At 36.3% G+C, this 14,288-nt stretch overlaps 1 protein-coding gene across 5 annotated transcripts in view; it reads right to left on the bottom strand.

Moving 5' to 3' along the window:
* CDIN1 (CDAN1 interacting nuclease 1) overlaps positions 1–14,288 on the bottom strand; it is a 205,441-nt gene that overhangs the window by 144,896 nt on the left and 46,257 nt on the right. For 3 of the 5 annotated variants that reach the window (XM_088024708.1, XM_028119388.2, XM_088024709.1), the window contains exons 2-4: positions 10,732–10,777; positions 9,778–9,842; positions 2,609–2,669 (exon numbers count right to left, since the gene is read on the bottom strand). In XM_088024708.1, coding sequence (XP_087880834.1) covers positions 2,609–2,669; positions 9,778–9,842; positions 10,732–10,777 — 172 coding nt within the window. The remainder of the gene's footprint in view (positions 1–2,608; positions 2,670–9,777; positions 9,843–10,731; positions 10,778–14,288) is intronic. The other 2 variants (XM_088024710.1, XM_028119391.2) reach the window with 1 other exon arrangement.

The raw sequence follows: 14,288 nt of genomic DNA, 5'->3' as shown, positions 1-14,288 counted from the left end.
ACAGAAAACAGGAATACTCAAGCCAACGGTCATTTTAATTAATTAAAAATACATCTACTCTTTTGGAAACATATTGTTTTCTTTTTGGTTCTCAGATCTTTTATTAACCATGGATTTAATTTCCCCAGAAAATAGGTGTGTGTTTTTCAAGAGCACTAATGCTCCCCTAAAATGTCTTTTTATCTTAGGTGTAAGATAGCAAATGTTCCTCCTATATTATCACCACAAATTTTTCTTGACAGGTTTTCAAGTCCTGTATTCATACCAAAATTTTATCTTGATTTAGTAACTAGACAAAAAGGCTGGCTTCATTTGTATGAACAGTTTTTTCAAATATGTATGTACTTGGATGCCCTTAAATTCCCCAAGTAGAAAGAAATGCTTTCCACGAAGCTGCTTATTCCTAGTAACCCACATCAGAGCTGACACATGAAAAATGGTGAAATTACTGAAGGTAGTCCAGCCTGAATAAGGACTACCTTATTAGTTCAGGTACTTGCATCTCCCTAATTTTCATATTAATCATGTGTCCATCTTTCTCTGAAATAGGGCCATCATGCTTCATGTCAGAATTTAGCATGTAAGTAAAATTCATAGTGCTTCAAATCTCACTTGAAAATATTTGTGTGGAGAGAACAGAATGAGTGATATTATTACTAACAAAATGAGATTTCCTAAAATGTTCATTTTTAGCCTTGAAATAGGAAAATTAGTATTAAGATATTTATAAAAGCACTGATGACCGCCTCTAGTCCCTGCCCCCCCAAATCAACAATACGGTGTTCTTGTTTAAGGGAGCTACTGCATACTGTAATGTACCAATGTTATGTATTTCTCATCAATTTTTACAGTATCCACTGATTAAATATATATTGACTCATAAAGCATTACCATCACATCAATTGTCACCAGATGCAAGCATATGTCATTTAAGTATTAACTATCATATAAAAATGGCAGCCTAGTTGTTTAGAAGCCATAATCTGGTACCAGTCATTCCCAAATTTCCCTGATGCATTCGCAGTCACTCAGAAAGTGCTATTACCTCTGTGCTAATCTGAAGCCAAAGGACAGAAAAAATCTTTAGTAACTCTTTCTTTTCTTTGGTTAAATATTCTATATATTTGTGGTAAATAACAGGTTTACCAATGTAGGAGAAAATGTGTTAGTGGCTTAAAATTTTCCATAGTACTAGAAGATGGATGGTGAGGGCAGCTAAATAAGCTAAGCTCAACACAAATATCCATTAAAAATTCAAATGAATATAAATTGCTACTACGTAAAACTTATGTCATCAATATCATCGTCTATAAAAATGCGTACCATATTTGCATCACATTATTTCTAGATGCTGTTAGCTCACTCCTTTATTTTTTTTTCATAAAGGACAATCACTAAATTCCTAGTTACAGCACAGTAACCTCAAATTGCTGATAGAATCAACTCATAAATAACAAACAAGTCTGAAGACATTTAAAAACTACCTTGCTTTAGAAGTAGAAAAAAGTAAAAATACATGTTTTGCTAGGAGGAGAAGTGCATTTTATATGTTAACTATCGTATCAGACGGTGTAGACACTGCCTAGACTATTAAAACCTTCTAGTAACTGATAGGTAATTGCTCATTTGCTGACTGTAGTGGCGCAAAGCAGACAGAAGCTGTGAGAGAAACCATCCTTCCTTGCTAATGTAACATGTAGAACGTGCTGCTACCACAACACTTAATGCTCACAGTACTGAGTCATCTTTAATGCAAACACACATTTTCTGCCTTGCTTCTATGTTTTCCATTATAATGCAACACGAAAACAGTGTACACTGCATTCCATCCCTGTGAGGTTTGCATAAGCAGTTCCAAGTTAGACTAAATATTGTATTGCTCTTATTACAGTGGATAAATATTTCAAAGTTTAGGAATTAAATATTTTATTTTTCAGTATGCTCTCTGCCACTATTATGAACTTTTTATAGCTTCTTCATTCATGGGAAATCTTTAGGGTTTCCTTTTTTAAATGTAAGGCTATTATTTGTTTCCCCAAACAGAAGCAGATCAGAGTTAACAAATAAGTTCAATAAATCACTTTATACTTGGTGTTACTAAGAACAGTATGCTTCTTCATATAAAGAGACTTTTCAAGGCATGTATCTTTTATCATAATAAGTTTGCTAACAAAAAAAATACATCAAGTAAACATTACATTTTTAAGTATACAGTTTCTCTCCTCATTTTTATAATAATTAGCATAGGTTTTCTTGGCATATGTCTCTTTACGTAACACAGGTATTTCTCACACTAAATTAAGACAACACATCCAAAGATGAGCATGTCCTGAGCTGTTTGGTTGAAATTTCTCACAAAATAAGAAACCAAGAAGCTGTTTATACATTTACTTTAAAAGAAGTAGACTAATTATGTTAACTGATTTATTAATATATGAAGTTCTTTGTCCAATTATTAAAACTACAAAGAGACCAGGGAGCAATTTAAATGTCTAATGCACCTCAAAACCTCTTTCTTTAAGGTTAATTATAATTCCAAGCAAAGCTACTCTAGATAGGCCCCTTAGGTTTTATGCAGGTTTAAGTAAAATAATAACAATAACATTACCTCATTGGCCAGCTCCAGGAGCACTGGGGCAGTTCCATTTCTCCCCACTCCATTCAGGTACCTAGACAGACAAAGCCAAGTGGTAATGCAGTGACAAGAAAAGGCCAGCATAGACTTGTCAGCATCCCCTGTGTGTACACGTTTCTCCTGGGCAAATGCCACGCTCAACTCTAGTTAAAGTATGCTACTGTCATAGGAAAAGCATTGAAGGGAAAAGGAAAACAAAACAAAAAAAAACTTACCTCAAAACCACTGGCAACTTACTAACTCAAGTTGGGGGCGTGAGGTATGAGCAGGTTGGGCTCCCTTCCCTTCCATGAAGACAGAAGTGATTTTGAAAAGAACTAGCCCTGTCACTTGGCTTTATCTATACCACAACCACCTTATGTGAAGGAAGTGAGTTTACTCTTATGGTTCGAAAAAAAGCATCCATTGGTTGACACTTTATTAAGAAACAAATGGAGCAGACCTGTCATCGGTGGGTCAGCACACCTTGTCAGGCAATATAAGGCATCATCTTTTATGTCCTGGATTTCTATCATAACCTCCATCCCTCCTCATTCCCTAACTCCATTATAAAAAAAACCTACAAAAAAACCTCCCCAAATCCATCCCAGACATGGAAGCCAGAGTGATTTTTTTTTTTAAGCAAAAATCTGAACGTGCCATTCTCCTCAAAACATTTCACAGCCCCACATTAAATCTCAAGATTCAGTTATAACCACTTAATACCTCTTACAAATTTCTTCATAATCTGGTTCCCACCTACTGTCCTCGGTCAGTCTCATCTATAGTCACTGTTCTGCACTCCAACCTTCACCTGGAGAACTCGTGATTCAGCTTACATGTAACTTTCTTCAATCCACCACAAGCCAGGAGTAAGTTAGGTGTCCCAAGGTACAATCGATGAGCACCTTGTAAATCTCTCCATCACTTAACACAGCATCATATTGTATCTACTTGTCCACCTCAAACCCATCCCCCAATGCAGGGTTGAAAGCCTGATGAGGGTAGAAGAATTGTATTTTATTCCATTTACTATGCCTAAAACAGTTTTTGGCTTAAAATAGGTGATTGCATTATACATACATATATTTTTTCTTTAATAAATGGCTGATTTAATAACTTTTAAAAGCCATACTGGATAAGAAAAGAGAATTCAACATGGATATTTTCTCTACAATATGCTGTTTGAGTGAATAAACTAACAATATCTGTTTGATAGTAAAAATCAAAGTCAACAGATGAGGTCTTCCACATAACTACCACAAGCAGACACTAAATTGTATTATTTCACAAGTGTGTTTATGAAGATGTTATGATTTTCCTATAAACAAAGTGGAATAAAAGTAAATTATTCAAGGCAGGAAGTCTCAGGATCATTATAACTTCAAAGTAATTCTAATAAGTTCATTTTCCATATATTGGGGACTTCCTTGAAAAAACTGTTTAGGAATCTAATTGAGAAATAAGCACTTTCAGAAGAAAAGAAAAAAAAAAAGGCAAGTGTGGTTTAGAGAAAGGTCCCTGGGAACCAGCTTAGCTCAGAACCTCACATCAACTCACAACATTTCCATTGCACTGATAGGGCTGCTCCGGAAACAACCAATCCGTTCGGTCAAGTCTGATCAACTAATCCTGCATTCAAAGCCACCAAACATGCACATTCATTCAGAGTTCAGACTCTGGGTCAGATTAGTTAAGCCTATACTGATATTAGGGTATCTTCACAACTTTCTACTCAACATTCATTTATCCCACAAATATTTCTGAGAGCTAACTTGTATTGGGCCTGTTCCAGGTTCTGAAGGAGCAGCAGGGAATAAAACTTCCATGGTTCCTGCCATCACAGAGAAGATATTGCAGTGGAGAGACAAACAATGAAAACACAGAAATACATACATAATATACTGAGATATTCTACGATAAAATGGAAGCTTAGACGGGTTGGTCGGGAAGCCATCTCTAAGGAAGTGACACGTGGGTCGAGGCCCATAAGAAGGCAAGCGGGGAGCCATGGGAGGAAGAACGTTCCCAGCAAGACAACAGTAAGCACAAATGATGGGAATGTGCCTGGAGTGTCTCAGGACCAGGAAAGGCTCTAGTGTGACCAGAGCAGAGCTTTGAGAGCTGATAGGAAAAAATGAAAAAGAGTAGCTAGACCTCAGACCACTGCCTATGCCAGGGAACTCTTGTTTGGACTCAAAACTCTGTGGTTTCACGTAAATGTTGCATTAACCATTAACCAATGGAGCGCCTCTGTTAAGTTTAAAGAACAGGAGATGGTCAAACAATAACCCACTATATCTATATAGAAACATGTTCATACTTAATACAGTGGAAATTCCTAATTATGAGCTTGTTAAAAGCTGCCTAGTTGCCAAGAAACAAGACCCCAGGGTACGGATGAAACCCGTCTGGGCTCTCTTAGCCAGTGAACAGTAAAGCTCTGAAATGGAACCCCATCTCCCAAGGTCGACTGAGGGGCCTTCAAATGTTGAAAAGGGTAGACTGCTTCTGAATATATTTATTCTCCAATTTGTTTCCTAACTATATTCCGTAACACTTCAGAAATGCTGGGGAAAAGAAATTAAGTGAAAATTAATTTGAAGTAAGTTTTCCTTTCTAGGAACTTTAACTGTCTTCTATACCAAGTGACAGATCAGTTTTATTCAAATTTTTAGATATGCAATCAAAGGAGCATGCTAATTACAGAAAACATTCAGTAAGGACATGATCAGAAATTCCTAATGCTACCCTTCTCTGTATTCTCAAAACATCTTGTGCAAACTTGCAGTGTAGACTTTCCATACATTTACAATGGTTTGTTTCTCTCTTCAATTGGACTGGAAGCATCTTGGGAGAGGCCTACACAAATGAATGCTGAACTTACATCCAACAGATCCTTAGCAAAGATCTGAATTATAACTGAGATATAAGGATGTGATTATGGATACTACATTAAGGTAACCTGGGCCATCTTCCTAATACCTATTTGTAAATTAAAACTACTTTGCACAGAAGCTATGTGCCATCCTCTAAGCTTTGCCATAAGAGGGCTAAGAAATGTTTACCTTGTGGGTTGAAACCACCCTTAAAAGATCTTCACGGAAAGTCCATTTTATGTTTCTTTGAGTGTGAAAGATTTATTAGCATCTAAGATTAAAATGATATGTACTGATTTAAAATATTTTTTAAAGATTTATTTATTTATTTGAGAGAGAGAGCACACATGAGCACGAGGTGGGGGAAGGGGTACGGGGAGAAGCAGACTCCCCACTGAGCAGGGAGCCTTATGTGGGGCTGATCCCAGGACCGTGGATCATGACCTGAGCTGAAGGCAGATGCTTAACCAACTGAACCACCGAGGCACCCCTGATTTAAAATATTAAAAAGTTATTTGATCTTCATTATTTTATAATAATTACTATTTTCAAAATTATAATGGCATAACCAAAAAACTACCAAAATTCTGTTCTAAGCTTACAGCTGAATACCACCCTTTGTTGATTCTACTTTTAAAATTTCTGGAGCCCATCTCCAAGTATGCAGCTAATTTTTCCCACTAAAACAGAGCAGCTGAGGGCAGGTACCATGTCTTATTCACATTTGTATACTTGATTCCTGGCTTGGTAGATGGGACACAGTGAGTGCAAAGTAAGTTGTGATAATTAAACAAAAAAGTAGTTCAAATTTTCAGAAAGTATTTTTGTCATGTAATGTCAATAACATATTTGAGCTAGCCTTTCTTCCATGTGAACATCCGAATGAAATTCAATTGATCTGATTCTCTAAAGCTAATAAAGCTTGCCCTCAAACAGTGTATGTTGGCAGAAGGGAAAAGATGGGAGACAACATTTCTAAACTTTGCTATTGATGGGGCTCTGCAAATCTGACCACTTGTGAGTGTGTCTGTGTGTGTGCATACATGCCCCTGTGCAACAGTCTGGATGGACCTAAATAAATTTTACCAAGTATGTTTCCTGTTTGGAAATAAAATGCCATTGATATGGGGGGAAAGAATAGAGCTGTTTTCAAAATGAACACCAAGCTGTATCTGTACATACACAACATAAAGAAGTGAGGAAATTTCCTCAATAATTCAAAAGCTTGAGAAAACATTTTCAGCTGATATTTGGATACTCTGAACTTTCAGTTAACCATGATGGAATCACACTGTGGACTATATGGTTTATAAATACAGATTTCGAATTCTGAATTGAGATCATCTTAACACTAGCAAGAATGCAGAGACAAAGGAATTCTCTGACTAGGTCCTGGGGGAAATCATTATAAACTTTCTAGACAGTAATTTGGCAACATATAATAAAATCTTTAAATGCTCATTATTTGCACCAGTAATTATACATAGAAATCTTAAAAAACTAATCCAAATTGCAAACACTTATGTACCAAAATGTTTATCACAGTATTATTTTTATATTGCAACATTAGAAACATATATGTTCAACAGTTATAATTCAGTAAATTATGGTACTTTCATATGATGAAATAATGCAATCAATAAAATGTTTACAGAAAGCTTTCTACAAAGTGATATTATGTTATACACATTTTTCCAAGTACAAAATTCAGGATTCACAATGGTATATATAGTATGACCTCATCTATACAAAAATGGATTGACAAAAGACTAGAATGAAAAATACCACAGTGGTTACCTGTGGCTGCCACAATTATGTGCGATCATCCATTCCTTTCTATACCATCACAGGTGTGCTTAATTTCTACAATATGTATTACTTTTATAAAAGAAAAATAATTAAAGAAAGTATTAGTATTGTCAAACTGCTTAGATATGTTTTGATATAATACAATTTGCCTTTATTATTATCAGCTGGAAAACAAAACTCTCGTAAGGCCAATATACCTTCGAGAATACAGGGACATTTAACCATCACGTTTACAAGAGGCTATGTGGTCAATCCATCTGAAAGGTAACAATGTGGCCCATCTCCAAGCACAGAGTTCAGGGCAAAAAGCCAGGGAACAGGGTGGTCAAGTAAGAATTTGGTGAGACTGTTTTCTTATTAGACTGTCCATTACAGCCTAACTTCACATTTCTACTTCAAAATTTGTGACTCCTTAAACAACTGAGATTCTCACATTTAAATAAATTTATAAATAAATATAAATATATGTGTATATATTTCTGTATTCTTATTGCTCACCCAAATGTTCATCATTAAGTAACCATATTTACAGGAAAGAATTTTATTTCTGGCTTGACCTACTCAGATAATCCAATAAAGTATGTTCATACCTCAATAATTAAATACACTTTTAAATGAAACTAAATTTTAAAAAGCAGCACTGAGAGGTCTTAGAAATCATCTAAGTAAAATGACCTTTAAACAACAATGAAAATGACTGTCAGAGGGCAGCCCCGTGGCCTGTAAGTGGATCTCCAAATTTCTAGGAAAGGCTCTATTTTCTACTGCTTATGTTACCAAAGCTTTAAAGCCTGGACATAGAACCAAACTTTTATATGACGGCCTAAGATGATCATTTTTATAAACAAAAATGTACTTTGTGACAGGTAAGTAACTTTTCAGTCTCTCTTTGGAGGGTTTGGATTCCAAAGCTGTTGTTGACTTCATAGCACTTTGTGACACATTCTTCATTTTTCATGAATGATTTAGGTTATAACTTGCATTCAAATGTTGATGTCAGTGAAAAGAGTATAAATTTGGAAAAAATCAATTCAAATTCTACAAAGACTTGTTTAGAGGGGAATTCTCCTAGACACAAAAGTGTGTGTGCATATGTGGTGTGTGTATCTTTAACAGACGCTACTACTGAAAACTGAACACATCTCTTATCATACATGGCACGGTGTATAATTTTTTAAAAGGCTAATAACTTCAATACCTTTTATTTTCAATAAACACTTCTCAATTCTTAAAAAATGATTTTCCAGAAACACAATACCGTATTTATTCTAGATACTCATTTCATTCATAAAATTTTCGTGCACAAAAATCATTCATCTAAAATTGGTGGTGTCACTCTCGCCACAGAAACGTTGATCTGTCAATCTTAGGTGTGATAATTTAAGAGCATATTTCAGACAGCTTTCCTTTCCAGTATGTCCTTGAAATATTTAAGAAACCAACCAACAATTCTAATGCAAACCATTACCATTTACAGTTATAAATTATTCAGTCATATTACAAAGACAATATCATTTTTAGAATTTTTTTTAAAAAGCTACTTTATTTTTTTTATTTTATTATGTTATGTTGATCACCATACATTACATCATTAGTTTTCGATGTAGTGTTCCATGATTCATTGTTTGCGTATAACACCCAGTGCTCCATTCAATACGTGCCCTCTTTAATACCCATCACCAGGCTAACCCATTCCCCCATCCCCCTCCCCTCTAGAACCCTCAGTTTGTTTCTCAGAGTCCATAGTCTCTCATGGTTCGTCTCCCCCTCCGATTCACCCCCCTTCATTTTTCCCTTCCTACTATCTTCTTCTTTTAAAAAACTACTTTAAACATTCTGTTTTAGAACAGAGGTTGAAAACTATTTATAATAAATTAGGCCGAAATTAAAATATCCCCTGGACACTATGTTGGTGATTTAATACCCAGATTTTCTTTTTAAAATACAAAACCCCATTTAAAATGTGAGAGTTGTCTATTATTATCTATCTCCATATGTCCTTACTTGACATGTCTTTTTTTTCCATTTCTAAAATGGCAAACCCAATACCTATGATGCAAGATAGAAGTAAACCAAAATTCAATCTTATTTTCTAATGTATTTTTCAACTTGTTGATCTAAATAAGAAAACTTGATTTGAGAACTTTCATACATATATGTAGATACATGTGTGTATTAACATGCATCTATACAAGATATGCACTTACAATAAGTTTAAAGTAGCCAACTGAGATTTCATAATACTGTAAGGATCTCTCACGTAGTATGCATACAATCAAGACAGTCTCACCATATTCTTTAAACACACCATTTGAGAAATCATTAAAAAAATATACCTTAAGTCTTAAGTAAGACTTGTATCGCAATGCCCTGAAATGTTATATAGACAATTAATTTAGTAACCTAATTTATTCATAATTATTATTACAATTAATAGGTACTATGATACCCTCTAGTGGGGCAGGCAGGTCATACCTCTGATAATAACTTTCAATCGCTTCCGAAGTATGATGTTTGGCATGTGTTCTTTTAATATGTTTCTGAAACAAAACAAAAAAAGATCTTTATGTTGTGTCACACATCAGTTTCAAGAACAGAATGACACATCCCTCCATCCTAATATCTAGCACATAGGGCAAGCTGAATAATAGTTTGGGGATTTGACTGGTGGTAGGTCTTTTTTCCTTCTACTTTATGAATCTATGCATTTTAATCTCTACTGCTTGGCCAGGATGTCTTCAGCCTGTACCACAAGGTACAGTATATATGTAAAAGCCAACAGGGTCATAGTAATTGAATCTAAATAAGTTTGCTTAGGGTTGCAGAGGGCAAAGAAAAACTTGTTCTCTCTTTCAACCTTTGTATTAATTTTCCCTCAATTCAATTCCATCTAACTCCTCTGCACTCTAGTTTTACAATCCAATTGCCATTTTTAACCAGGAAGAACATTGCTTAAAAACAACTTATTTGAAAACTACAAAAAGTAATTCCATAGAGACTTGCCACTTGACTGACACCTGTCATCTCATGATAAATGACTCCATTTTCTGCCTCTCTTGCCTTCTGCCACTCCAGCAATGGTCATTTATCATCATCTCTGTCAGCAATGGAAAGCAGCACTGACAGTGCAAGTCAGCAAACATTTAGCACATGGAACCACGCAACACAGGGAAATTATTATTGTCAGAATAATAATGGTTTAGCATAATTTATTACAGGTCCACCAAATAAGCAAAGGCTAGATGTTATTAGACAGATGGATGGGTAGGCTTGGCAGGCCTCCACTGAGACGCAGGCGGTGCTTGATGTGGAAAGGAGAACATCCTCCAACCCAATCAGAGAGCTGGCAGTTCAATTACAAAGAAATAAAGGGACATTCATCATTCAATTAGGCACCTGTCAACCCTCACAAAGGAGAAAACTTCTAACCTGGTACTCCTGGGAGAAGATGCTCAGCAGAGTGGCCTGCGATTGACTGGAACAAATAAAAGAAGGACAAAGTTAATTACTGGAGTGCACGGCAAAGAAACAAAAGAGAAAGGAGCTTCAAAGGTAGGCCTGCTGCCCTGTAATCTAACGGAACATGAAAACAAGTGTGGAAAAGTTGTTCCAGATGAACACCTCAAACAAAGGCTTCCTGCTGCTAGGTCAAGGAGACAGAAAAAGGGAAAGGGAAAAATATGGATGGTCTCGGAGCAAACGATCATACAATTTGGACATGTTTTTAACTTTAGAATGATTATAAATCACGCCTGCAGCGTGCAGTTATGTTAAAACAGACCAAAAGGAAGCAAGGTTTATTTCCATTAGTAAATGATAAGAGTCAAATCCCATAAACAGTGGAGAACAGGCGGTTCACTCGCTGGCAGCATTCTAAATTTATTTTGTTAGTGGACAGGTATCCTCTTCTGCAGCTATCTCAGAGTCAGGGGGACAAACTTTGGTTTTTCACTAGAAGTAGCACCGAGAGACCACTGGAACGTTCCTACTGACACTAGCGGGCTTTGAAAATAGGAGCTTTCACAGCAGAAAGCCGAGGTCCTAGGGGTACGTCATTCCCAAAGACGGCCATAAGCCCTATACATCCAAGACTCCACACAATGTCAAACACTTGGCAGTGAAACAACCTGGAAAACACCCTTCCCAAGTGGGAATTTGCCTCTCACAATTGTGAACATTTAGAAATGTAACAGATTTTTTTTTTCCTCTAAAAAGCAATCAATATCCTACTGCTACTCTTTTTGATTGCCCTCTGTAGATATATCTACCTTATCATATCTTGAGAACAATTAATTATTTCTGATATACTTTCCTACTAAATGCTATCTGAACAAATTACAGTGTTAATAATTCGACTTTTATGGTACACCAAAGCACTATGAATAATTAAAATTTTTCTATGCATGAATGAAACCTCTTAAGCTCATCACAGGTAATTTGGAGAGTGTGAAATAAAAACAATGACAGCATATTTCTTTACTCGCTGCCACAGTGTTGTCATCTTCTGCACACCATAATAGATTTGGCTTCAAAACCCTTTCCATTCTCGTCAGGCTATAAAAAAATAGGTTAAAAAAAAAACACAAACACTGTAAATGTTTAGCATGGAAAACCGATTGTTACTAAAGAACTGCTTCAATAACTCAAAAGCACTGAGCTTGAATAAAAAATTATAAAAAAATTATAAACTCGCTATAGTCCAATTTTTTCAGTTTCCCTTTAAAAATAGAAACCACCTTTGAAAAAGTCAATTTTACACATAAAATCTTCCTATTATTCCTGGCTTGTCTGAACTTCATATGAAATCACATACCCCAATAGGGTTTCTGACAAAGCTTCTGAAAAAAAAAAAAAAATGGCAAAATTAAGCCCAGATCCTTACAAACTACTGAATAAGTCAATACATTAGATATTTATGTGCAATAAACAGACCCCCTCCTCATTGTACAGCAAAACATATTTAGGTTAGCCATTTAATGATGGACAAAATGTTGGTCTCTAAGGGTCAGAAAACATGATGGAAATAAATGTGCTTGTAATCGGCAAGTTGGGGACCAATGATTAAGGAGGAGGAAACAAAACCGTGAATAAAACAAAAATGTAACTGTGGACACCCAGAATGGGAAGAGTAAGAGACAGCTGGAGAAATAAGTTCAGGAATAAACAGTTTCAGAGTAAGAAGTTGGTCAGGAGTTGAAGGCACTGTAAAAATGGAAGATGAGATAATGTCTTTAGCCAGGAAACTACCTTTAAACTGCTTAGAATTCAATTCAGTGGAAACTGTGGACAGAGCCTATGAAGTAACCCATTTTCTCAATGGCCAATGGGGTTAGAGAGAAGATTCCAGGAGGAGGTAAAACTGGCCTAGACATAAAGAGAGCAAATGACATACTTGGCACAGTAAAAAGGATAGACAGACCTGGGTCCAAAATGCTTTGGGTTTGGTTGACTAGACAGAGCTGTAGAGAGCTGAATGACCTCTGCCAGGTTATTTGCCAACCAAGCTCTGCTAAGCTTACAGAAGAGTGTTCTGAACATGACTCATACCTTAAAGAGCAGGAAACTTATTAGTGCAACCAAGACACTGACTCCAGTGTATATCATTTGTTATTTTCCTCCGGAGTGTTAATTCTGAGAAGATATTCCAAAGGGAAAGAGGCAAGAGGAAGTTAGAGCAATCACAATCTTCAAGGGTACAGCTCTGAAGAGTTTACCATGTCTGCCCTTCCCCCACTGCAACCTCCCAGTGTTTGATTTGATTGGCGAAGAGTGCAGAAGTTTTGGTATAAATTCAACAATCACCAGGTTCACAGGAATATGGTTTTCAGCCAAAGAAGAGGGGAGAAAAAGACACTGTGTAACTGAAACGTCTATCTTGAACACCACAGTCAATCAGTCAGCAGTATTCACTGAGCATCTATACTGTCCCGAGGTCATGGGTAGGGGGAAATATGCCATCAAGATAAAAAAAAAGAAAAGAAAAAAGAAAGTAACCAACTTAGAGGAAACTTTCAACCTGTATGTGCAGCCAAAAAAGCAAAAATGAGAACACTGTCAAGTACCAACATATTTTTTAGGGATCTAGCAAAGCAAATCACACTCTGCATCCTCACATATTTCAAGACTACACTGGCTTTGGAGCCTACATGTTTCTCTGAGCATATATGTGTTTTAGATTTACATGTTCAAAAATAGAGTCACTGATTTTGCACAAATGCCCAAGATATATTATTAAAACCTCTTCAAAAATCAGTTTGTCTTTTTTCCCATGCTACCCTCCCAGATTACGCACCTCACTCTGTAGCTTTCTGAGAAAAGAAGAGCAAGCCAGTGGACCCCTAGAATGGCACAGAAGAGGGAAAGAGCCCAGGGCCTTGAGAACATTGTTGAGATGCTCAAGCAACCATGAATTGAACTGACCACGCTCCATACTTCTTCTGAGTAATAATATATGCCTTTTTTTTTTAACCTTCAAAAAGAAGAAAAATACCCACTCCAGTTTCTATGTGTTCTGGAAATAGGAGACGTGATGGAGGAGGAGAAAAGGTACTCCATCATGATGGCACGTGTATGGGATGCGCTACTTGGAAAGGACTGTCCATTTTTGTCCTTTCTAATTCTCTTCTTAGCTGGCAGCTACTGTATTTGGCTTCCTTAAAATTATTCCTCTGCCTGTCACTGTGTCACTAAATTGATATACCCAGAGATCATAAATTGGGCGGTGTATATATGATTTTTCCATACAGACTTTAAATATTGATAGAGTACTATTTACTCTCATTTTATATTGCATCCAGAACTCTTCAAATGTCAAGTATATGAAAAGGCGATATACCAGCTCCCCATTCAATATTTAATCAACATGTCCCCAAATCCATCCAGCTAAGATACTCAAGTAACCTGAAGCATATTAGAGAAAATGAACATCAGAGGGTTTCAAGAGTGCTGCAGAGACTAGGAGCAGACAGAGCTCAGCACAGTCCTAG

The sequence above is a fragment of the Eumetopias jubatus genome, unplaced genomic scaffold (assembly GCF_037043125.1).
Source record: "Eumetopias jubatus isolate StellerSeaLion01/CBP00866 unplaced genomic scaffold, mEumJub1_p1.0 scaffold_7, whole genome shotgun sequence".
Classification (NCBI taxonomy): Eukaryota; Metazoa; Chordata; class Mammalia; order Carnivora; family Otariidae; genus Eumetopias; species Eumetopias jubatus.
This window is presented reverse-complemented; position numbering and strand designations above follow the sequence as displayed.